The sequence below is a fragment of the Musa acuminata genome, chromosome BXJ3-9, assembly GCF_036884655.1.
Source record: "Musa acuminata AAA Group cultivar baxijiao chromosome BXJ3-9, Cavendish_Baxijiao_AAA, whole genome shotgun sequence".
Lineage (NCBI taxonomy): Eukaryota > Viridiplantae > Streptophyta > Magnoliopsida > Zingiberales > Musaceae > Musa > Musa acuminata.
In genome coordinates, this window is record NC_088357.1 from 45,721,159 (window position 1) to 45,747,515 (window position 26,357).

General features: G+C 39.3%; 6 protein-coding genes across 6 annotated transcripts; all 6 read left to right on the forward strand.

The window, feature by feature from the left end:
* The first annotated feature begins 679 nt into the window (after positions 1-679).
* LOC135649105 (uncharacterized) lies at positions 680-1,153 on the forward strand. The gene has a single exon (XM_065167214.1). The coding sequence runs from the start codon at positions 680-682 to the stop codon at positions 1,151-1,153; it is 474 nt and encodes a 157-aa protein (XP_065023286.1).
* A 9,390-nt stretch (positions 1,154-10,543) lies between these two features.
* On the forward strand, positions 10,544-11,207 carry LOC135649106 (probable glutathione S-transferase GSTU1). The gene is made up of 2 exons (XM_065167215.1): positions 10,544-10,588; positions 10,911-11,207. The coding sequence occupies exons 1-2, from the start codon at positions 10,544-10,546 to the stop codon at positions 11,205-11,207; spliced, it is 342 nt and encodes a 113-aa protein (XP_065023287.1).
* A 4,283-nt stretch (positions 11,208-15,490) lies between these two features.
* On the forward strand, positions 15,491-16,727 carry LOC135648504 (glutathione S-transferase U19-like). Its single transcript, XM_065166257.1, has 2 exons — positions 15,491-15,885; positions 16,243-16,727. Exons 1-2 carry the CDS (start codon positions 15,502-15,504, stop codon positions 16,585-16,587), a joined length of 729 nt encoding a protein of 242 aa, XP_065022329.1. The 5' UTR covers positions 15,491-15,501; the 3' UTR covers positions 16,588-16,727.
* A 783-nt stretch (positions 16,728-17,510) lies between these two features.
* On the forward strand, positions 17,511-19,043 carry LOC135649529 (probable glutathione S-transferase). Its single transcript, XM_065167997.1, has 2 exons — positions 17,511-17,876; positions 18,568-19,043. The coding sequence occupies exons 1-2, from the start codon at positions 17,550-17,552 to the stop codon at positions 18,910-18,912; spliced, it is 672 nt and encodes a 223-aa protein (XP_065024069.1). The 5' UTR covers positions 17,511-17,549; the 3' UTR covers positions 18,913-19,043.
* A 1,308-nt stretch (positions 19,044-20,351) lies between these two features.
* Positions 20,352-22,294, forward strand: LOC135649107 (probable glutathione S-transferase parA). The gene is made up of 3 exons (XM_065167216.1): positions 20,352-20,369; positions 21,118-21,216; positions 21,950-22,294. The coding sequence occupies exons 1-3, from the start codon at positions 20,352-20,354 to the stop codon at positions 22,292-22,294; spliced, it is 462 nt and encodes a 153-aa protein (XP_065023288.1).
* A 2,411-nt stretch (positions 22,295-24,705) lies between these two features.
* Positions 24,706-26,044, forward strand: LOC135649528 (probable glutathione S-transferase parA). Its single transcript, XM_065167995.1, has 2 exons — positions 24,706-25,095; positions 25,557-26,044. Exons 1-2 carry the CDS (start codon positions 24,769-24,771, stop codon positions 25,899-25,901), a joined length of 672 nt encoding a protein of 223 aa, XP_065024067.1. The 5' UTR covers positions 24,706-24,768; the 3' UTR covers positions 25,902-26,044.
* Positions 26,045-26,357: the final 313 nt, after the last annotated feature.

Consider the following 26,357-nt stretch of genomic DNA (forward strand, 5'->3'; position numbering starts at 1 on the left):
TTATTATTATGATCCCACCCGATGAGATAGTCGATTGAGTCGTGACAATTAGTAGACCCTTATAACTCAATCTAAATCTTTATTTATTTTTGACGTAAAACTAATCGACACGTTATAAAATCCTTCGAGTTGTTGTATAAAAATTCTCATCATTTTATTTTGATTTTGAAGGATGAGACATGAATTAATATATGCGTGTATTTTTTTTATAAAATGTTAGAGTCTATTTGATCGGCTTAAATTAAATTTATACACTTTTGAATCAAAATTTAGATAAATTCAGATATAAAAATAGGTATTTGAGTCGGATTCGACTTCTCAAGTTTTTATTAATTTTGGGCATAAAGATAATCTTTTTTTTTTATACCCGTTTATTAACGTACGAGATTAAAAGAGAATTGGATTCATATTCTGAATTCAAACTTCTTAAATAATCAATCGAGTGAATTCGAACTAAATTTACGCGCGACTCATTACTATCTCCGAATCCATGTTGATAGTAAGAACACCTACTTTTATATAAGAATTTTTATTATTACTTGAATGATTAATCGATTATTTATAGATTTTGACTCAGAATATATATATATTATGTCACATTATGGCCTCTAAATCTCCTCCACAGGAGTATAAATCCTTCCTTCAAACCTCAGTCTCTTCTCACACTGCTGCTTCAGAGATGGATCAACCACCATGGCCAGTGCTCCAAACCAAGTCCAAGCCAAACTCCAGCAGCAGAACTCCCCTCAACCCAAAGAAGCTTCCCATCTCCATTCTTCTCTTCTCCCTCCCCCTCCTCTACGTCTCTCTCCTCCGCATCCCTCCCTCCACCCTCTTCACCGACACCGCCTTCTGGTTCCTCCTCTCCAACTCCATCGTCGTCGTCGTGGCCGCCGATTCCGGCATGTTCTCCTCCTCAAGCACCGCCGGCAGCGACCTCTACGACGAGTACATCAAGCTGAAGTCACCTCCATGGTTTGAAAGGGCTGCGGATGCAAGCGCCGTAGCTGAGGAGACTGAGGAGATCAGAACGGACTGCAGAGAGGAGGAGAGTGAGTATTCGAAGATGTCCAACGAAGAGCTCAACAGGAGAGTGGAAGAGTTCATTAGGAGATTTAATAGGGAGATGAGACTTCAGGTTAGAGACGAATGAATGAGTAATCACAGCTTTTTCTCAGTCAACACAACCATTGACTACAGCACTCAAGTCAACCCTGCTTCGAGTGTGTGTTCTACAGGAAAGTTAGTCCTGATGTAGTAGCACTAAAGCAAGCCATTTATAGCTTCTTTCTCCAAGTCAAAAGCTCCTCTGTTCATCTTTTGGAAGTCACATATGTTTAGTAGGTTTCTTTGCGCTATCTGTTTCTCCATCATAAAACATGTTTGCTAAGTCATATGTTACAGTATGATAACAGTCTGGTATAGAATGGTGCATCAGATTATAATAGATTTAACCTTTAGTTCAAGAAAAATTAAGTCATTAATTTTTCTCCTAGTTAATGTATCATGATCTTGGATGAAGTTTCTTAATAGCAACATCAAAATCTCTATCATAATATGATGTTTTCGATATCGGATTTATATCGATCCATAGTCGGACTAGTATGTAGTAGTACATACCATTACACTAAGCACATATCGTAAAATTATTTTCTTTTAGATTTAAATATATGTGATTGAGTATGTCATACTCCGTGTCATCAATCTAATAAGACATGTCTATCGATCCGAACTGAACGTAGATTATGTACTCAAATGGGTTAATTATAAATTTGGCTCTACTTATCACTTGTTGTTTCTCTCCAAATGAGATCAATATGTGACATATTTTATTATTGTAGGAGATAAAATACTTTGAACCAGCTAATACACACAGGAAGCTGACCTCCCTTTCCTTTCTTCTCTGTTTTCTACCATGTCCCTCTTCTTTTGGATTTCCTCACTTCTTTTGCAGTATAACTTTTACAGCTTCTCTCTCTCTCTCTCTCTCTCTCTCTCTCTCTCTCTCTCTTCTCTTCTAACAGTAGATCAAAAGAAGAGGAAGGGTGAGGAAATAAAAAAGGGGAGAGATAGAGAGAGAATAAAAAACAGGGAACATATATCAGCTTGATCTTAATAAAAGTCTACATACTTGATGAATATATATCAGCTTCCTCAACTTTTACTGTTTCTTTTGATCTCTCTCTTCTTTTGGATTTTTTTCACCCTTGATATTAAAAGTTACTCAAGTATGTAAAATCTTATTAAGATCAATTTGTAACATAATACATATATGTTCTCACCTAGTAACATGAGGAAAGCCAGGCATTAGCATGAAATAAGAGCAGCAATAGAACTCATAGTTTTAAGTCAAAGATTAAATAGTGATTGTTGTGGATTTAATTGTGAATTAAGCATTCCTACATGAACAAAGGAAACTAAATGAGAAAACCAGAGACTCAATGTCCTAAACATGTTCTCAATATAATCTTTTTGGAAGTAATTATTTTTATTTTTTCATATGCATGATCTATATAATATATATATATATATATATATATATATATATATATATATATAACAACAAGGACAATTCAGCATCTAAAATAAATGGTTCACACATATTTTTGTTATTTTCATCTTTTCTAAAAACCTTAAAACTATTAAGACTTCATAGCTCTATCAAAAGACTTGTTTAAATCATATTGTTAAGTTACAGATAAATCTTGGGGGAAAAGATCCTCTCATAGAACAGCATATTTATCAGTTTTAGCTTTCCTAACAGTCCAATTTGCTGTCTGATTGCATTCCTGATAAATAATGTAACATAGTAGAAGAATTGAGTGACAGTAAAAGATGCTTAATATATGTAATAATATGCTCCTCAACCCATAATGGATGCTTATCAGAAGTAAGCTTATCTGTTCATGTAGCTGAGCCTATTTCAATCTATAGCTGACTGAGAGACCTTTGAAGTGATGGCACACTGCAATCCCATCCTCACAGCCATTGCTTCACATTGCAATGTTGATTTGTTGATGGCAATCTAATTGCTCATAGAACATTTGTTGTGTGGTTGTGGTTCATGCAAATTGATGCTCCTCCTGCATTTGCTCAAAAAACAGCATCCACAAACATACATGACATGGACTACTTATGCTTTACAAAATTAGATATGATGTGTTGAAATCAACTTAGCTGGTAGATAGCTACACTTGCTAAGGAATAGTTCTATCACCCAAATATGAGGACAATTCTTTACAATAAATGCTTGTCCAAAGTATACAACAAAGGATACTATCTTCTAATTATTTCTTTGAAGTCAATCCCCTTTTTTTTTCTGGACTGCATTAATTATTATATTTCATGGAATATTTTTCTCATTGATTAAATGGAATGGAAAAAACCAGTGAGTAGGCCCTTTCATTGAGAAAAAAATAATAAGATATACATCCAAAAAAATTGTATATTATTAAGATCTTTTTGTGCTTATATGTTAAGAGTATAATGGCAATCATACAACTCCAATGAAGTGACAGTCTTGGGAAATCCATAGAAGTCTCTCTCTCTCTCTCACTCTCTCTCTCTCTCTCTCTCTCTCTCTCTCTCTCTCTCTCTCTCTCTCTCAAAGGTGATGCTTCTCTCAAATAATAATCAAGGACTCGTGCACATTACGAAATATAAGGGTGACACTCGAGATTGTGATCCTTGATAGATCCTTGATTGTGATCCTTGGGCTATAATTTATTATCTATTAATATAGATACTTGATTTATGTGAATTTTGTAGTATATAAGAGTAACACTCACTCATTATATCTGTGCTTGGTTGAAATTTAATGTGGATACCAGTGGATCTCTGGTCACATAAATAATTATATGGATGGTGACAAATGATGGAAAGCAAGAGCTGACTTGTTCTTTTCAATAAAATAAACAAAACATCATAGATCAAGAAATAATTGAAATGTGAAGATTAGTCTCGTGTAAGAATTAAAAAGCACTAGATTCGATAGAGTAATAAGAAATGATTGGGTCGACCAAGAGTATGGTGTCAATCTATTGGGATAGACACTTTGTGAAGTGACATATGAATCCAAATCATTTAAATCTTATTTGAATCTCAACCATGAATATTATTTCCTTACAACTCTTGCATTGAAGAAACTTTGTCGGACATATGTGATAGATACTACATGACCTAACACTACAGTCTTATAATATACATCGACTGCTCTCGCTGTCCTTCACTAAACTCCAACTCATCATCTTAAATATTCCATCAAATCTTACCTCATCACCATATATTTGATTTAAAAATACCATGTCGGCCTTAATTTTCATACCCTCCGCCTTATTATTTGATATAGAAAATATTCATTTTGATCCAAAGCTCGACATGTATCGATCACATCATTAGAAAACGATAAAGGATTTCAACTGACGACTTTACCATGCCACCGAAACTTATTATTAACGAGAGCGATCTCTTTCTAATTTCTCTTTCCACATCCCAATCGCAGTTTGAAAGTTTGATTTAAGAGAGACTATTTTTAATTTCTCATTATATTTCTAATTTCATTAATGATATTTTAATCTCACATCATATAGAAAAAAATATCTCAGGGGATCAAGACGTGAGATGAGACTAAAGTTGCTTGTATCGAACCAAGTTAAGCTGCTCAAAACGATCATTGATATCAGATCCAATAATATAGCCGCCTGAGAGATGCAAAGAAGACAAATGGAGAGGTACCGTAGCAGAAGACCTGATACCAAACAAAGCCAGTTGTATATAACAAAGCGTAGCGCTGCCACCTGACGTACGTGATCGCACTGCTACATGACAACCCATGCAAACACGTAGCCGACGTGTTTGCCACAGCATGTTGTGTAGTGCGTCAATGCTCTCCACAATAATATATATATCTCACCTGCTACCTCGTCAAAGTTGGTGCTGCTGTTGCTGCTGCTGATGATGATGACCGCTCCCATTTGAATACGTTGCTGCCTGATAGAAATGAAATGAATACGTTGCTGCCTGATAGAAATGAAATACAAAGAAGAAGATTATATTGATTGATTGTTATCATGCCTGCAAGTGCTTCTGCCAAGGACACCGATCTTGGACCAATGTGATAAAAGTGATTTGCGGGTGAAAGGCTTCATGAGGAAGTCCACTGGTTGATCAGCAGAATGTATGTGAGAAACACGTAGTTGATGTCTGACAACTTATTCTCGCACAAAGTGAAAGTTGATGGTGATGTATTTCATGCGAGAGTGGAATACCGGATTGGCGCATAGATAAGTAGCTCCGATATTATCATAATATATTGTATGAGTAGAGTTGATGTTGATGCCAAGTTCCTTGAGGATATTCATGACCCAATTGAGTTATGCAACAGCGGTGGCAATGACATGGTATTCAGCTTCAGTTATAGAGTTATAGAACGTGCAACTGTCTTTTGCTTCTTGGAACTCCAACTGATTGGATTAGGTCCAAAAAAAAGAATATACCTCGATGTGGATATTCTATCATCAAAATTTTCTACTCAATCAGCATCAGCAAAAGCATAGAGATGAAGGGGGGAGTGTTTGCGAAAAAAGAGACCATAATTGATAGTTTTGTGAAGATATTGCAATATTCGTTTGACTGCAGACCAATGCATAGTAGATGGTCGATGCATAAATTGGGATAATTTATTGATCGCAAAAGAGATATATGGATGGGTGAGAGATAAGTACGGAGCCAAGGACTTAATGGTATTGAGTTGGGTCTATAGCAGGGCTTCCATCACATAGTTTGAGCGACTCGTCAATAGATAGAGGTGTTGTAACTGCCTTTGCATCTTGCATGTTTGTTTTAGATAATAGATCTTGAATATACTTTTGTTGTGATAGAAAGAGCCCGGAAGATGTGTATATTACTTCCACTCCCAAAAAATAGCTAAAGGTTCCTAGATCTTTAAGGGAGAATCGATCTGCTAAATGCTTGAGGAATGCCTTGATTTCTGTAGAATTGTTGCCTGTGATAATAATATCATCCACATATACCAGAAGATATAATATATTGCCACTTTGATGATGAACAAATAAGGAGGAATCAGACTTAGATTTAATGAAGCTAAGTAATACCAAAAACGAACCAAGTTCAGTGTACTAAGCTCTTGGAGCCTGACGAAGTCCATAAATAGCTTTTTATAGTTTACAAACATGCTTTGGATATTGAGGGTGGATGAAGCCAGGAGGCTGCTGCATGAAGAGATCGTCAGTTAGGGTCCCCTGTAGAAAAGCATTGTTAACGTCGAGTTGATGTAAATGCCAGCCTTTTGAGATGGCCAAACTCAGAATAAGTCGGATTGTTATGGGTTTAACAACAGGGCAGAATGTCTCTGTAAAGTCAACACCAAGTCGTTGATGAAACCCTTTTGCCACTAAACGCGCTTTATATCTGGCTATGGATCCATCTGGGTTCCGCTTAATTCGAAAGACCCACTTACACCCGATGATGTTTTGTGTGAGATAAGAGGGTACAAGGGTCTATGTAGAATTATGGAGGGGTGCATCATATTCTTCACATATGGCTTTACGCCAGTATGGAGATTTATGGGCTTGAGTAATTGTGGTAGGTTCAATGGTCTTTGTTGAGGATGTTGTGATGGTATGTAGGTCAAGGATTTGTCGTGGTTTAAAGACACCACTTTTGGAGCATGTTGTCATTGGATGTCCAGGGGCTATAGAGGATGTTGTATATATGGGTTATGGAGGGGCACAGATTAGGGTAGGCTGAGAGAATTCAGTGTCATTGGTCCCAAAGGAGGATAAAGGTAGTGAATGTAATTCCGAGGGAATACCTTCAGTCGTAGGGGAACCTTGTGAAGAAGGGAGAGGCGCAATGGAGGGGGTGAGGACCTGTTGCACCGGGAGAAGGAGAGAGTGTGGATCCTAAGGAGAAGTACTGAATGATATTATGGGAGACTCGGTTGATAGGATTGATGGCATACTCCAGTGATGTATATGTGATGGAGTAGGTCACATAACAGGAGACTCAAGGTTATGAAACGGAAAGGTAGTCTCTATAAAAATAACATGACGAGATGTAAAGACTTTTCGAGATTGGAGTTCATAGCATCGAAAATCATTATGGTCAAGGGAGTATCCAATGAAAACACAAGGTTTAGATTTTGATATTAACTTATGTGAGGCATAGGGATGGAGCCATGGATAACATAAACATCCAAACACTTTGAGTTTTTGAAAGTTTGGAGATTTGTGAAATAATTTTTCAAATGGTGACTCGTACTCAAGGATAGGAGTAAGCATACGATTAATGAGGTAGACGACAGCTTGAAATGATGCAGTCCAAAAAGTTGGTGGCATAGAAGCTTTGTGTAGAAGTGTGAGACCAGTTTTAACTATATGTCGATGTTTACGTTCAGCAGAATCGACGAGTTGAGGAGTGTGTAGAGGCGACCTGAGGTGTTATATACAACAATCAGATAGGCAGGATGTGATGGCTTGATATCCATTGCCACCATCGGAGTAAACAGTTTTAATTTTAGACTGAAAGAAGTTCTCGATCAATTTTCGAAAGTTGGTAAAGACTATGGAAACTTCAGATTTATGGTGAAGAGGGTATAACCATTTGTATTTGGTAAAGTAGTCTATGAAAATAACATAAAATCTAAATTTATCAAAAGAAGTAATTGGAGCGGGGCCCCAAACATCAGTGTAAATAACCTCAAGGGGTTTAGAGCAAGATATGGAGGATTTTCCAAAGGAAAGTCTATGACTTTTATTACTTAAACAAGCAAGACAATGAGTTATGATGTTATTGGTTGTAAGCGTAGGAAGAGAATAATGAGAAAGTAATTTTTATTGAATAAAAGTTGAGGGATGACCAAGATGACGATGCCACACATCGATTGAAGCTACGATCAAAGAGTAGGCAGTGGGTTGGGTGATTTGTGGAACTGACGGCCACTCGTAAATGTTGTCTTTACTCTGGTCTCGGACCAAGGGTGCACCCGTGCTCAAATCATTGACAAGAAAGGAGTTAGGAAAGAATTCAATTGAGGTATGATTCTGTTTGCAGAATTGAGAAACAAAAATAAGGTTTCGTTTGATGTGGGGTGCACACAAAACATCATCTAGCATAAATGAAGTGCTATGTGAATTAAGCATTGTAGAACCAGTATGAGTAATGGAGAGTCTGTTACCGTCACTGATGATGATGTCTTCGTTTCCGCCATAGTCATTGTGGATGGACAAGTTTTGTAAATTAGAGGTGATGTGATGAGATGCGCCAGAATCCACAATCCAATTTTGATAACTAGTAGTCGGAATAGCTGAAAGATTTGTGTGAGGCCAATGTGACGGAGGAGGAAGTCTGGGTCGAGTTCTACAGACTTTTGCAGAGTGGCCAACTTTGTCACATAGTTGGCATATAACTCTTTGTTGATTTATGTGATCAGGACGCCAGGGTTGAGGATAATTGAAGTAGCCACCTTGATGGTTGTAATTGAAATGTTGAGGAGGGGAGGTTTGTTTGGAGCCCACAAGTGTAGGCATGCTAGCCAAACCTTTGTTGATAGATTTGTTGTACCGGGTGCTCTTCTTCTTAGATTTCTGACTGACTTGAGCCATGATGGATGGTCCTGGCAACTTGTCCTCACGCTTGAGATATATCTCATAGTTAGTCAACTTGTCATAGAGTCCTTCAAATGACACTGGAGAATCACGTGCAAGTATTGCTGCTGCCAATTCCTTGTATTCGTCTCCTAGGCCGTTGAGGATATGGACAGTAACTTCTTCATCACTGAGGGAATAACCTATCAAGGCCAAGTTGTCGATGATAATCCTTATGTTATGTCAATAATCAGCAATAGTACTTCCCTCTTGTTTTATCGTCATGAGACCGGACAAGAGACTAAGCATGCGAGTGCGGGAACGATTGGCTAAGGTGGTTTGCAACTTGCACCAAGCTTCGATAGCAGTGTCACATGAAGAAATGAGTGGGGCGAGGGATCTAGCGACCAAGGCTTGAATAGCTTGAAGGATAAGACGATCCTGGCGTAACCATAATTTGTGGTCCGGATTTGGTACTGGACTGGGTGCGCCTGGGATGTTGAGAATTGCCGGTGGACAACAAATGAAGCCATCGACATAGCCTAGAAGATCATAGCCAAATAGTAGATTAGAGAATTGAGCACGCTAGGATGCGTAGTTGCCACCTTTGGATAATTTGAAGGGAATAAGGGTTACTGCATTTATGGAGATAAGGCTTGTATGTGAGAAAATACTGTGATTCCCTGTAGGAACAGTAATGGGAGCATCAGAGATAGATGATGAGGACATATGGAGGATATATACCAATATGTGGGAGCAACTAGAAGTCTGCAGCGAGACAATGATTAGGGAGGAAGAGGTGTTGGTGGCAAATGATGACAAATGGGTTATGGGTTGTTGATCAATATTGATAATGATCAATATTGTGTAAAGCTACAGATCTCTATGCAGTAGTGCTATAGTCTCTGTGCAACAGTTCTGCATTTACAAGGTTGCGTCGGCTCTGCTTCTGTAGGAAGAGGTAGAGGAAGGGCGACAATAAAGAATACCGCTGGCACAGGGAGGAGAAGAGGGCATGGCGTGGTGGCCCTTGTTTAGCTTCGAAGGAGGTCGACACACCGATCCTGGAGGACGTATGTGAAAAACGCTACACTACTTTAAGATGGAGTTGCGGTCCACGAGACAATAGGAGAAGGAGCCGAGATTTGGTGGAGTCCGACGGGGAGATGGGTCTACTTTGAGATGTTTAGAAGTGGCCTTCACGACGATAGCTCTGATACCATGATAGAAATGAAATAGAAAGAAGAAGATTGTATTGATTGATTGTTATCACTGCAACGAAGTGCATGTTGTGTGTGGCCATAAGGAGGTGTCTGATGTAAGCTACTTTCGTGGTGGCACATAATAGCCAAACAACCTGCTTGAGATTAAGTTTGTTGTTTTATGTTCTTAGTAGCTGGTTTCAACACATGTGAAAATAAAAATAAGATAATTGAACTTGATTCACTTCGTTGGCCTCTGCTACCATGCCATTGATCCTATGTATGAGCTTCTTTCTTCTTCGGTTCTTGGAATATTGCTCAGTCGAAGAGATCTGTCACTCTTAAGAAACATATGGGGAGAGAGATGACAATCCTCTTCTCATGCGGTGACAATTCTTTGTCCACTTCAGCACAACCTTCTCTCCACCGGAAAAGAACCTTAATTTTCTTGGTGCTGAACTCTTCCCTCCGAAATGACCCTAGTCGTTGATCGTCCGATCAACGGTGCAGATGATGGCCTCGATTCGTGACTCAAACCATGACTCGTTTCCTTCGACCGAATCCACAGGAGAGCAATACTTTATTCCACCTTCGTGGCCGTACCGCAAATCTACCCACCCGGTCGTTAGATTAACGAAGACGAAACGCTCGTGGGACCCACCCTTTGGCACCGACAGCGAGAAAGACGGGTGACGTCATCTAAGCCGTCACCTCACTGGCGGTGACCGCATCGCGATGGGGGAGGTAGACACGAAGGGGGTGGTGCTGCTGGACTTTTGGGTGAGCGCGTTATTATTTATATAAATAATATGATAATTATATAAATAATTATAAATAAAGAGATATTATAAAAATATGATAATTATATTATTTTTAAATTAATAATATATATGAAATATTTATTTAAATTATTTCATAATGTTGGAGATCACGATTGATATACTATATTATCATAATTTTTAATTTAAAATTATTATAATATATTATTAAAATATTAAAATGACTATGATAATTTTTCATAATTTATTTTTCTCAATACTATCCATTTTAATATGCACCCGTTTATTCTCGGCACTCTTTAATGTTTTATTTCATGTATCAGATCTATGAATGCGGGACAAGGCTATGGAAGCTCAAGCGTGAGGGACAGGCGGCGGCGGCCAAGGAGGTGTTCGTCGGGAACCTGAAGCTGTTGGAGGGCGAGCTGGGAGACAAGAAGTACTTCGCCGGCGACGCCTTCGGCTTCGTCGACATTGCGCTCGTCCCCTTCGTGTCCTGGTTCTACAGCTACGAGACCTGCGCCGGCTTCAGCATAGAGGACCTAGCGCCAAGCGGTGCATGGAGCGCGAGAGCGTGGCCAAGCCACTGTCCGACCCCCACAAGGTCTACAAGTTCGTAGGCGTCCCCAAGAAGATATATGGAGTCGAGTAGTCTACAATAGTGGTAGTGACTGTGTGTTGCGTCGTGTTTGCCTGCTACGTTGAAATCCCTGTTGTGTTGCCCTCTCTCTCTCTCTCTCTCTCTCTCTCTCTCTCTCTATGTATATATATATATATATATATACACATGTATATATACATATGTATGTATACATGTACATACATATGTATATATACATGTACATACATATATATATATATATATACATATATATACAAGTGGATCTCTGATCACATAAATAATTATATGGATGGTGACAAATGATGGGAAGAAAGAACTGACTTGTTCTTTCCAATAAAATAAACAAAACATCATAGATCAAGAAATAATTGAAATGTGAAGATTAGTCTCGAGTGAGAATTAAAAAGCACTAGATTCGATAGAGTAAGAAATGATTGGGTCGGTCAAGAGTATGGCGTCTATCGATTGGGATAGACACTTTATGAAGTGACATATGAATCCAAATAATTTAAATTTTATTTGAATCTCAACCATAAATATTATTTTCTTACCACATATTTGATTTAAAAATACCATGATGGCCTTAATCTTCATACCCTACGCCTTATAATTTGATATAGAAAATATTCATTTTGATCCAAAGCTCGACATGTATCAGTCACATCATTATAAAACGATAATGGATCTGAACTGACGACTCTACCATGCCAGCGAAACTTAATAGTTTTGAATATTTTCTAATCGATTAACACACAGATGGTTCTCTGTGGAAAGTGCAAATTTCTTCCATTGATTTCTCTCGGTTGACGTGGAGAACAGGCGTTATGAGCAGAACGAAACAATTTATAGGTAGAAGCAATTCACTAGGAGTCACTCATTCTTCGATGAAACTTGGTTTGAGAGGTAGGCAGTCCCCTATACTCGATAGCCTCTTGGTCGTGCCTCCACGCCAACAACCCTGCACAACAAGCCTATGCCGGGAGTGTCCTAACTCGATCCCTTCAATGTTTTACTAAGGAAAGCTGAGGGAGTAGAAGGTAATAACATCAACAGTATAATCAAGGAAGTAAATGGTCTTTTATGCTTGCTTGTCCCGTCTTGACCTAAGGCTTAGCTTTTATACTTGGATGCTAGGTAGAGCAGATGAGCCTTCGTTAAGGCCCCCCCTTATCTTGCATAGCAGAGACATTTCATGTGAGCGGCAGGCTTGTTGACGTGTGCTCCTAGGGGCGGCAACTAGGGAATGTTGGGATGACGTCTTTGGTCTAGCTTCCTTGATTTTTGGGTCAAGCAGGGCATGGTCCCTTCATCATTCGTCTGGAAGGGAAAGCTGGTGAAGTTATGTTATATCGTTGACTATTAATGCGAAGTCAAGTTTATTTTCCTAACAACAAAATTGTGATGAGTGAATCTTGTGAGTCTATTTCAAGAAGTTGGGGTAGGCAATATGACCTCGTGTTGACAATCATAAGAAGTAGGTGGTTTTGAGTTTTTATTTAGGTATTACTTACACGAGAAAAGTTAGAGGTGCCAGGATTATCCCTATCACTATTTATAAGTTAACTAGGGAGAATCGACATAAAAATAAACGCATATGATTAACAAGATCGGTCTCTTTCTAATTTCTCCTTCCACATTCCAATCCGAAGTTTGATTTAAAAAAAAAGACTACATTGGATCAACAAAAAGTATTTCTAATTGATCTTTATATTTCTAGTTTCTTTAATCATATTCTAATCCCACATCATACATAAAGAATGCCTCGGATCGACAATACCTCAGGCGATCAGGACGTGAGATGCGGCTAAAGTTGCTTGTTCCGAACCAAGTTAAGCTAACCTACTCAAAACGACTTGATATCAGATCATAATAATAATATAATAATATTAATATTATTATTATTGTTGTCGTTGTTGTTAAGTATTCTGATAGCCGCCTAACAGATGCAAAGAAGACAAGTAGAGAGTTACCGTAGCAGCCAGACAAAGCCAATTGTACATAGCAAAGCGTAGCAATGCCACCTGATGTACGTGATCGCACCGCTGCATGACAAGCCATGCTACGTGTTTGCCACAGCATGTTGTGTAGTGCGTCAATGCGCTCCACAATAATATATATCTCACCTGCTACCTCGTCAAATTTGGTGCAGCTGTCGCTGCTGCTGCTGCTGATGATGATCGATCCCATTGAATCTGGTGCTGCTGTCGCTGCTGCTGCTGATGATGATGATCGATCCCATTGAATCTGGTGCTGCTAACGCAGTGCATGCGTGTGTAAGCTACTTTTGTGGTGGCACATAATAGTCAAACAGTCTGCTTGAGATCAAGTTTGCTGTGCTAAGTTCTTAGTAGCTGATTTGAACACATGTAAAAATAAATTAAGATGATTGAATTTGATTCTCTTCAGGAAGTAATATATTCTTGATAATTTTCACTTTTCATCTGATGTTTACTAAGACACTCTCAGATGATCAAAGCTTGATTAAGATTCAAGTTAAAAAATAATCATTTTTTATATGTCGAAGTTGAAGTTGATTTTTTTTCTTTTGAAAAATTAAAAAAAAAAACTTGTGTTACTTTCAAAAGGTACTTTATCTTTGCTTCTTTTTTTTTCACTTTCTACGATAAAGAAGTATTATTAAAAAAAATATTAAAAATTTGAACTTAAGTTACTTTCAAATTTAACGATAGGAAATATACCATCAACTGACACATGATTATCATATAAGATCCAAGTCATTCTCTATCCATCTATATCTTCAAAGATTCAAAGTAAAAAAATATAAGATTTTTTCTTGTTCATTATAACAAATGAGACAAGCATAAAAAAAATTTTATAAGATAAGCAATCCTAAACTTCATTCTCTTCGATTATGATATAGAAGATTATCGTATATTTTTTTTTCTCTTTCATTGTATAAAAATATATTATGCCTTTTGCATAATATATTTCTTTCTATCTTTCAAACCCTTTCGTATGCCTTTTGCACTTAATTATGATATGTACAAGTGTAAGAAAATCTTTCAAAAAATGGAAACAGTGAGAATAAACCAAAAAAACCATCATATACCTCTCATCTTTATTCTCTGTATTCGCATCATTCACACACTAGTATATTTTTTAATGTCTCTTCAAATGTTCATACATGCCAAAAGAAATAATCTTATAATAAAAATTATAAATCTATTTTTTTCATTACATAGAATTAATAAAATATATTATTTATAAATCATCTTTATTGAGATATTTTATTAGTTAATGCACTATTGCATAGTTGGTATATCTTATGTCTGCGTGTCCTTGTGATTAAGATAATGAATAGAAATGAAATGTTGTATGCATATTATCTTCTTTTTTTTTTTTTGGTGAAAACAACTCACATCTAACTTTCTTTTCCTTTATCAGCACAATCCTCTTCTTTTTTTTTTTCTCCCAATCTTTTTCAAGTTCTCTGTTTATCACACTTATTGCTTGCATCACAAGTTAGGTTTCATTGATCCTACCATATGGGTTGGCCATCCATCAACAACGATACAATATAGATATTTATGGGTTTTATAAAGGACAAATGCATTTCCATTTGTATTTTCTATTCCTAGACAAGTCCATGCAGATGAAAACAATTGAGGCGCTCACCATCTCCATCCACATGAATGGAGATGAGACCACTAAAGATATTTTTGTGGTGTGGCAATGGCCTCTGCTGCCATGCCATTGATACTACGTATTAGCTTCTGGCTTCTTAGGTCCCTATGCATCAGTCGAAGAGATCAGTCACTCCAAGAAACATATGGGGACAAAGATGACACTCCTCTTCTCACGCAGTGACAATTCTTTGTCGACTTCAGCACACCCTTCTCTCCACCGGTAAGGAACCTTAATTTTCTTGGTGCTGAACTCTTCCCTCCGAAATGATCCTAGTCGTTGATCTTCCGATCAACAGCAGAGATGACGGCCTCGATTCTCGACGCTGATCACGACTCGTTTCCGTCGACCGAATCCTCAGGAGAGCAATACTTTTTTCCACCTCTGGTATCGTGCCCGAGAATCTACCCACTCGGGTCATTACATTAACGAAGACGAAACGTGTGTGGGACCCACCGTCTGGCATCAACAGCGAGAAAAACGGGTGAGTACAAAATAAATTAACGGCGATCCTTAGGATGTGACACGTAGGAAAAGAATAGTGTCGATGGTTACGTTAGCCGTCAGCTCACTGGCGGTGACCACATCGTCATCTTCTGCTTCCTTGCGTCTCTAAATAGGGCGCCCAGACACGTCCACGCCCGACGATGCCACCAACTAGCATAGTGAGAGAAGGGCAATTGAGTGAGCGAGATCGAGCGATGGGTGAGGTAGACACGAAGGGGGTGGTGCTGCTGGACTTCTGGGTGAGCCCGTTCGGGCAGCGGTGCCGGATCGCTCTGGCGGAGAAGGGGGTGGAGTATGAGTACAGGGAGGAGAACCTCCTGGGGGACAAGAGCCCGCTCCTGCTCGAGTCCAACCCCGTGTACAAGAAGGTCCCCGTCCTCATCCACGACGGCAAGCCCGTGTGCGAGTCCCTCATAATCGTCCAGTACATCGACGAGTCGTGGCCCCACAGCGCACCGCTGCTGCCCGCCGACCCCTACGGCCGCGCCCATGCCCGCTTCTGGGCGGACTTCATCGACAAGAAGGTGCGTCCTCCTTATGCCGATGCCTCCCATGTGTTCGACTCTTGTTCTTCCCTACGGATTACCATGTTTTTTTTCTTTTTTGAAAGAAATATATTTATATAGATAAAGAGATTATAAAATATGATAGTTATATATTTTTTAATTAATAATAAATATAAAATATTTATCTATTTTCTTTTAAGAGAATCATAATAATATGTTATCATAATTTTTATTATTTAAAATTATTATGATATATTATTAAAAGATTAAAATAATCATGATAATTTTATGATGATTTATTTTTCTCAATAATATATATTTTAATATGCGCCTATTTGTTCTCAGCACACTTTAATGTTTTACTTCGTGTATCAGATCTATGAATGCGGGACAAGGCTGTGGAAGCTCAAGGGTGAGGGACATTCGGCGGCCAAGGAGGAGTTTACCGGGATCCTGAAGCTGCTGGAGGGCGAGCTGGGGGACAAGAAGTACTTCGCCGGCGACGCCTTCGGCTTCGTCGACATCGCGCTCGTCCCCTTCGTGTGCTGGTTCTACACCTACGAGACTTACGCTGGCTTCAGCATAGAGGAGTTAGCGCCCAAGCTGGTGGCGTGGGGCAAGCGGTGCATGGAGCGGGAGAGCGTGGCCAAGACACTGTCCGACCCCCACAAGGTCTTCGAGTTCGTGGGCGTCCTCAAGAAGAGATTCGGAGTCGAGTAGTCTTCAATAGTACTAGTGATTGTGTGTTGCATCGTGTTTGCCTGCTTTGTTGCAGCTCCTTTGTGTGTCTGATGGCATTATAGTTGCCATCTCTGTTGTCTTCTTGAATAAGATCACTTTCTTGATGGTGTTATGTGGCATATGCAGCAAAGCATCATCTCATTGGAAAATAGGCAATATTCTCTCTCTCTCTCTCTCTATCTCTTCCTTAAGTGCCGTTGGTATGTACAAGTCAAAATAATTTTTAATGGTTTCTTAATGTCCAAGCAAGAATTTAAAATTTAAAGGGGAATGGAGTTGATTCACCAGTTCTTAATGGCTTCTTAATATCATGAAATTTTATGTTATTTATCTGAAAAGTATATATATATATATATATATATATATATATATATATATATATATATATATATATATATATATATATATATATATATATATATATATATGTTATCTTCAATGAAAAATCATGCCCAGAAAAAAGCGGACTCGGACCTGAGAAACAGATCCGATAATCCACCGGTTCAGCGCCGCTCCACGTCCCTTCGAAATGGTTCTAATCGTTGATATTTCGATCAACGGTGCAGATGGCGGCCTGGATACCTGACGCAAGCCATGACTCGTTATCCTCCAGAGACCAACACTTTTAGCTAGTATTTGATCGTTACCTAGTTTTCTACCGACCCAGTCGTTGAACGAAGACCAAAAACTTGTGGGACCCACCCTCTGGCTCCAACAGCGAGAAACGTGGGTGAACTGATCATAATAAATTCGCCGCGATACTTCCATAGCGACGCGCGAAATAAATCGCGTCGATGGTTACGTAAGCGGTTACCTCGCGGGCGGTGACCACATCGTAATCATCTGTGCTTCGCTATTTAATGCCACAGTAACATCCACCCTCGACGTTGCCACCAATTAGCCGGGGGAGAGAAGGGCTTTCGAGTGAGCGAGATCGAGCAATGGCGGATGCGGAGCCGAAGGGAGTGGTGCTGCTGGACGTCTTGAAGAACACGTTCGGGCAGCGGTGCCGGATCGCGCTGGCGGAGAAGGGAGTGGAGTACGAGTTCCGGGAGGAGAACCTGAGGGACAAGAGCCCGCTCCTGCTAAAGTCCAACCCCGTGCACAAGAGGATCCCCGTCCTCATCCACGACGGCAAGCCCGTGTGCGAGTCCCCCATAATCGTCCAGTACATCGACGAGGCATGGCCGCACCGCGCACCGCTGCTGCCCGCCGACCCCTACGCCCGCGCCCAGGCCCGCTTCTGGGCCGACTTCGTCGACAAGAAGGTGCGTCCTCCTTACGCCGATGCCTCCCATGTGTTCGACTATTATTCTCCTCTTCGGATTGCCATATTTTTTTGCTAAGCATTCGAGCCTGGACCTTGCGGACATACTGTCCATGTTTTTTTCCGTCTTCTCCAATGATAGTGGGCGCCACCAGATATTGTCCATTGGGGAGGAAGATAGGCCGGCGGGTAACAAACCAAGAGGTAGTTTTGTTTTTTTTTTGTGTGGAAGAGAGTTGCCATCCGTTGCACAGAACGTCGCACAGAACAAACAGTTGAGAATGCCTTGGTAACAAACCAAGAGGTAGTTTTGTTTCTTTTGTGTGGAAGAGAGTTGCCATCCGTTGCACAGAACGTCGCGCAGAACAAACAGTTGAGAATGCCTTGGTAACAAACGAAGAGGTAGTTTTGTTTTTTTTGTTAGGAAGAGAGTTGCCATCCGTTGCACAGAACAAACAGTTGAGAATGCCTTCTTCTAATTCTTCTTTAATGGTCAGAATCCACTTCCAGATTTATTTATTTTCTGGATATTTTTGTCCTCCATGTTTAATTTTTGCGCGTTTGATGGAATCTGCATAATCTAATTTTTTTTATCGAGAAATAAATTATGGATCATCTTTTCGTCTTGTCAGAATAATTGTGCAGCACCTGTTTATTCTCAGCACCCTTTAACGTTATTCTTCACGTATCAGTTCAGTGAATACGGGACAAAGCTGTGTAAGCTCAAGGGCGAGGAACAGGCGGCGGCCAAGGAGGAGTTCATCGGGATCCTGAAGCTGCTGGAGGGCGAGCTGGGAGACAAGAAGTACTTCGGCGGCGACGCGTTCGGCTTCGTCGACATCGCGCTCGTCCCCTTCGTGTCCTGGTTCTACACCTACGAGACCTGTGCCGGCTTCAGCATGGAGGAGGCAGCGCCCAAGCTGGTGGCGTGGGGCAAGCGGTGCATGGAGCGGGAGAGCGTGGCCAAGACACTGTCCGACCCCCAAATGGTCTACGAGTTCGTGGACCGCCTCAAGAAGAGAATCGGAGTCGAGTAGTCTACAATAGTAGTAGTATTGTAGACAATCAAACATGGTGTTTGCCTGCATTGTTGCAGCTGCTTTGTGTGTCTGATGGCATTGCAGTTGCCCTCTCTGAATAATACATCGTATCTTTCTTGGTGGTGTTATATGGGATTGATGGGGGATATAAAGAGGAATAACCTTTGTATATGAACAAATACTAAAAAATCATAATACGCGGCGGAATTAAATAGTAACACAATCAAACAGAACACCAAGATATACGTGGAAAACCCTTTAAGCATTAAAGTAGAGGATATTGATGAAACTATATGTGTCGATCATGATCCTCTTTACTCAAGCGTTAATCATTCTTATAGAGACCACCAGGGCGTCATCATAGTTTGGATCAAGGTACTCCATCTCCTAATCTTTAAGATTATTTCTAAGTCATCTTTTGTCCTCAGGCATTTATTGATGGTGACTCGAGCATAGGCTATACAACCGAAGGTACTATCCCCTCTCGAGATAGGTCCCCTGATGATGACATCGATCTTCCTCTCCACCAAGCCTAAAAGGCTAGGGGAAAAGGTTCCTAAGGTCTCCGAATGAATTCATCGAGGTGCCTCTTATGAATAAGCTCCTTGATTTGTTCATTCAAATCATGATATTCTTCCATGTCATGACCATAGTGATGGTGGAAGTTACAATATTTGAATTTGTCCCCCTTTTCCTATTGTATCTTTATCGATTAAGGGTCCTTAAAGAACCCTTTTCCCTTTATCTATAAGGAGACCTCACTTCTCGTCGTATTAAGAGTTAACTTGGGTCTTGAGCGAGGCAACTTAGGTCGATCTTGTTTTCTTCGAGGTGACCTAAGGGTGGGAGCTAACGGTGGTCTCTCCTCTCGCAACCTCTTGTGCATCTCTTCCTACTTACTTCAAACCATTTCCTTGGCAACTCTATGTTAGTTAACCCTCTAAGGACCTCTCCACCAATGATTAAAAAAGGTGAGAGGGCTTGAGCCTCCTCATGAAAGCTTGAATTACAAGTGACGAATGGGCATCTTGCACGTCTTAAATTTCATTGGTGAATTAAGCGATGAAGTTAGAGAGTATCTCTTCCTCCTCTTACTTAAGCTCGAGCAACATTGTTGTTGATGGCCTCGGGATTACATTCCTAATGAAGTAGAGTTAGAACTCCTTTGTGAGCTGAGTGAATGAGTTTACCAAGTATGGCTCCAGATGAGTGTACCACTCCTGCATTGGGCCTCTCAACGTCATTGGGAACATGCAGCACATCATAGCATCTATAGTGTCATAGAGAAACATCTAGGTATGGAAGGTGACAATGTATTCAACTTGGTCGATTTTGCCATCAAAGGCTTCTAGTGATAGTATATGAGTACCCCAATCTTTGATACTGGACTTATAGATCTAGAAGTTGCAAATCTAGTACACCAGTCATTCGGAGTGATGGCTAATCTTCTGAGGGTTATTGAATACCGATAGAGGACCATTCGCTCCCAATGTCATGAGAAGAATATTCCATATATTTTTGCTCAAATAAATCCCTGGCAAGGGCCATTCGGATTGAGAGAGAAAGAGTTCTCCGAGAGAATCCGATTAGAGCGAGATTCGAGTAGAAACCATATGGACCTTACAGCACCATTCTTGATATATGGTCTCTGGGATATTAGATGGATAACGGTCTATATATACATGATAAGTGAAAACAAATATATCCAATGGATTGGTTTCCCTTGTATCGTTTAGGGATTATGGTGTATGTCCTAGTATATCTGCAGTCGATAAGTCAAGTGAATTATTATAAAGATAATAATTCACTGAGCTAGAAGAAGTTCTAACAAGTATGACTCATGGCCAACTCGATATTAGGCTTAGAAGGTCATACATATTTGATAGGTGTTGCGACGAGTAGAGGTTTGAATATGAGATACCCGTTGAAACCCCTATTTTATTAGATATTCAATAAGCCCTTAAATTATTGGATCCTATGGATGTGATCTAATAAGAGTCAATAAGAGATTATTGGATAGAGATCCACTAATCTAATAGGTTTGGGTAGTTCGATGGAGATCTAATACCCAATAGGGCAGGATCCATTATGGTTAAGTTGATAAGAAACTTCTATAAATAGGAGAGGACCAAAGGGCCATTAGGTAACTCTTTTTTACTACCAACTCCTATTCTCCTCTGCCTTCTCCTTCTCAACCAACAGCCTATATTTGAGCACATACAAGGGGACAAGAGCCCGTTGCTGCTCGAGTCCAACCTGGTGTACAAGACGATCTCGGTCCTCATCCACGGTGCTAAGCTGGTGTGCTAGTGGTCTCTCATCCTCCATGTCATCGACGAGGCGTGGCTCGGTATTATATTTTTAAAAATTATATTAAGATTTTTTTATTTATAAAAATAAAATATTTAATTTAGTTTCTTGTAATGTATTCAATTCTCATTATGAAAATATCACACATGTTATCACATATAAAAAAAATAACACTATAATAAGATTAAAAAATAATTTTATGATTTATTTTTTATCATTCAAAAAAATAAAAATGATAGGAGTTTTATTAAGAAATGAAGTGTGATTGTGTTATTTAATTATTTAAATTTTTATATTTTTGAATATTTTATTGAAGAGTGAAGCAATAGGTAGAAAGTGAAATAGAAAAGTTATAGAAGAAAAAATTAATATCGATAAAAATAGTTTATAAAATTATCTTTTTAACCTTATTTACATGCGATATTTTTATTCAGAAAATTAAGAAAAAAAATGAAGTTAAGTATTTTATTTTTATAAATTTAAGAACTTCAATATAACTCTTAAAAGTATAAGAATCGAGATACTAAACATAGCAAACTCCTTAAGTAATATATAATTAGATCACTTTCCCCACATATGTATTTTTTTAGAAAATTTTATCCTATTAAAGAATCTATGTTTTTTGATCGAGAAATAAATTCTCGATTATCTGCTCGTCTTATCAGAATAATTGTACAGCACCTGTTTGTTCTCAGCACTCTTTAATGTTTCCTTGATGCATCAGTTCTATGAATGCGGGACAAGGCTGTGGAAGTTCAAGGGCTCAGAACAGGCGGCGGCCAAGGAGGTGTTCATCGGGAACCTGAGGCTGCTGGAGGGCGAGCTGGGAGACAAGAAGTACTTCGCCGGCGACGCCTTCGGCTTCGTCGAAATCGCGATCGTCCCCTTCGGACGCTGGTTCTACAGCTACATGACCTGCGCCGGCTTCAGCATAGAGGAGGCAGCGCCGAACCTGGTGGCGTGGGGCAAGCGGTGCATGGAGCGGGAGAGCGTGACCAAGGCACTGTGCGACCCCCACAATGTCTACGAGTTGGTGAGCATCCTCAGGAAGAGAGATGGAGTCGAGTAGTCTACAATCGTAGTAATGATGATAAATGTTATTCCAAAAATTTTATATTTTTGATAATTTTTTAATATTTAATTATCATAAAATTATTTTAAAATAGTATTAACCATTTCAGAAATTATGTCCTAGTAGTGATTTCATAAAATTTTAAGTTGGTTTTGTAAGTGTTAATGAAGTTACACTCAAATTTTAATTAAGTTACACTCAATTACAATATCAATTCAAGAAATCTTAAAATTTGATAATTAATTACTATAAATATATTTTAAAAATAAAAAAAAAAGTATAAATCATTTTAAGATTATGTTCTCATAGTTCTATGAAAGATTGGGTTGGTTTAGTTTAAGTTGATTAGGTTATGCTCGAGATTGATCTAAGTTATAATCAAAATTATTTTTTTTAAAGTAATCTAGATAATTAATTATCGTAAATTAATGTATGGATAAAAAATGATACTAATTATCTTATATACATGGGAAGGTAGTTTCATAGAAATCTAAGTTGGTTTAGTGGAGCTTGAACAAGTTATATTCCAAATTAAACTAAATTACACTTAAATCACAAAATATATTCAAAAAATTATAATTTAAATAATTAATTACCATAAAATCCTCGAAAAAATTTAAAAAACTAATCACCTTATCATAGAGGTTATATAAAAGTTTGGATTAGTTTAATAGATATTGATAAAGTTACACTTGATTATGATATCTGTCACGACCCCAAGTGAGTCAACTGGTTAATAATTATATTTTGATCCTTCAATCATGGACCAAAATACTTAAGCGGGAGTTAATGTATTACACTCATCATACTAATATAAGCCAATCTTACACATTTTAACATAATATACTTATCAGACTCATATAAGCCAATCATACATATTCTCACTTCCCATGTGAGACTAATGGGATGTTACAATATCAGTTTAAGAAATTATAAAATTTATTAATTATCATTAATTTTTTCAAACACAAATGATATTAATAATCTAAAAATAATATTTTAGTTATTTATGAATATTTTGGTTCGTTTAATAGAAGTATACTTGGTTATACATGGAATTGAACTAAGTTACACTCAAGTTATATTGGATCACAGAACTTATTCAAAAAAAATTAAATTTTAATTATATTTCTTTTATTATTTGAGAAAAAGATGTCAAAAGTAAAACTTAGAGTAGGGGCCACCATCGGATAAAACACCAAGGAGATTACCATTTGTAAATCCCTCTTTGCTATTTATAATCTTATTTTTAAAAATTATTATTATTTCTGAATTAGCTCTTTATGAATGTATGTAAATATTTCTTTTCTTCTTTGTTTTTTTAATCTTCATCTCTTTCCTCCTCATCTTTCTTCTCATTCGCATCTTCCTCCTCGTACGAAAATAAGAGAGGCGAAGAGCGTTATCAATAAAGAGCATCAGTGGTGAGCATTGTTAGTGATAAATGATGATGATAATAGTATCGACAAGGAGTTGGATAAAATAAAGGATCGTAGGAAAGAAAAAAAAAAGATAAATTTGATAATACTTATTTATAAAAATAATAAAAATAAATATTTGTATTATTTTTTCAGGAGTTGTCAACGATACGAGTTGTGAATAGTAAATAGGAGCTTTGAATAGTAAACTCCAAAAACTTAAAGTAAAACTTTATTTGCTAAAATACTCATGAATTAAACAAGAATCATTTAAAACAGTGACCATTGGACAGTCTTATGTGCTATCCATCTAACTCGAACTACACTTGCTTCAACAAGTTCACCCAATTAATGGTTGGAGTAGACAACTCCAATCACAATTATTTTGACAAGCCAAAATAATTTTTAATGATTTCTTAATGTCCAAGCAATAATTTAAAATTTAAAGGGGAATAGAGTTGATTCACCTTAATATCATGAAATTTTATGTTATTTATCTTAAAAGTATATTATATCTATACATATATATTATCTTCAATGAAAAATCATGTACAGAAAAAAGCGGACTCGGACCTGAGAAACAGATCCGATAATCCACCGGTTCAACACCGATCCACGTCCCTTCGAAGTGATTCTAATCGTTGATATTTCGATCGACGGTGCAGATGACGGCCTCGATACCTGACGCAAGCCCTGACTCGTTATTCACCAGATCCGATAATACTTTTATCTAGTATTTGCTCGTTACCTACTTTTCTACCCACCCAGAGGTTGAACGAAGACCAAAAAAGTTGTGGGACCCACTCTCTGGCTCCAACAGCGAGAAACATGGGTGATGTCATCATACTAAATTCGCCCCGAGAGTTCCAAAGTGACACGCGGGAAAAAAATCGAGTCGATGGTTACGTAAGCGGTTACCTCACGGGCGGTGACCACATTGTAATCTTATGCTTCCTTGCTTCTCTATTTAAAGCGCCCCATCAACACCCACCCTCGACATTAGCGCCAATCAGCCGACGGAGAGAAGGGCTTTCGAGTGAGCGAGATCGAGCAATGGGGGATGTGGAGACGAAGGGGGTGGTGCTGCTGGACTTCTGGGTGAGCCCGTTCGGGCAGCGGTGCCGGATCGCGCTGGCGGAGAAGGGGGTGGAGTACGAGTACCGGGAGGAGAACCTGGGGGACAAGAGCCCGTTGCTGCTCAAGTCCAACCCCGTGCATAAGAAGATCCCTGTCCTCATCCACGACGGCAAGCCCGTGTGCGAGTCCCTCATCATCGTCCAATACATCGACGAGGCGTGGCCCGACTGCGCGCCGCTGCTGCCCGCCGACCCCTACGCCCGCGGCCAGGCCCGCTTCTGGGCCGACTTCATCGACAAGAAGGTGCGTCCTCCTTACGCCGATGCCTCCCGTGTGTTCGACTCTTATTGGACCTTGCGATATTCTTTAGCGCCTTTCCCGTCTTCTCCAATAATGGTGGGCGCCACCAGATAGCCTCCATTGAGGAGTCAGGTAGGCGATCGGGTAAGAAACCAAGGGGTAGTTTTGTTTTGTTTTGTTGTTTTGTGTGGAAGAGAGTTGCCATACGTTGCACAGAACAAACGGTTGAGAATGCCTTCTACTAAATCTTCTTGAATGGTCAGAATCCACTTCCCGATATACTTATTTTCTGGATTTTTTTGTCCTCGGAAAACATGTTTAATTTTTGCGCGTTTGATAGAATCCGCATAATATAATTGTTTTGATCGAGAAATAAATTCTGGATTATCTGCTCGTCTTGTCAGAAGAATTGTGCAGCACTTGTTTGTTCTTAGCACTCTCTAATGTTTTACTTCGTGTATCAGATCTATGAATGCGGGACAAGGTTGTGGAAGCTCAAGGGCGAGGGACAGGCGGCGGCCAAGGAGGAGCTCATCGGGATCCTGAAGCTGCTGGAGGGCGAGCTGGGAGACAAGAAGTACTTCGGCGGCGACGCGTTCGGCTTCGTCGACATCGCGCTCGTCCCGTTCGTGTCCTGGTTCTACACCTACGAGACCTGTGCCGGCTTCAGCATAGAGGAGGCAGCGCCCAAGCTGGTGGCGTGGGGCAAGCGGTGCATGGAGCGGGAGAGCGTGGCCAAGACACTGTCCGACCCCCACAAGGTCTACGAGTTCGTGGGCGGTCTCAAGAAAAGATTCGGAGTCGAGTAGTCTACAATAGTAATAGTAGTGACTGTGTGTTGCATGGTGTTTGCCTGCATTGTTGCAGCTGCTTTGTGTGTCTGATGCCATTGTAGTTGCCCTCCCTGTTTATCTTCTTGAATAATAGACCTTCTCGGTGGTGTTATGTGGCACCTGCAGCTTCATCTCATTAGAAAATAGGCAGAACTCTCTCTCTCGCCTCTCTCTCTCTCTCTCTCTCTCTACTAGCTTGTGCTTCCCAACCAAAAGGCAATTTATTTCAGTGCATGATGTCACATCATATAAATGCATGATGCCCAAGTGTGTGGATGACAGTGTCTTTGAAGAGTCGAGCCAACCTTTACCGACTTCATTCGAAGAAGAAGAAAGCCCAGTCAAAATGTACCGTCCAACTTCTTCTTGTGCTCCAAGCCAGGACTGAAATGATAATAGCTGAGCTGACTCACCTGTTTCAATTATTTTGTC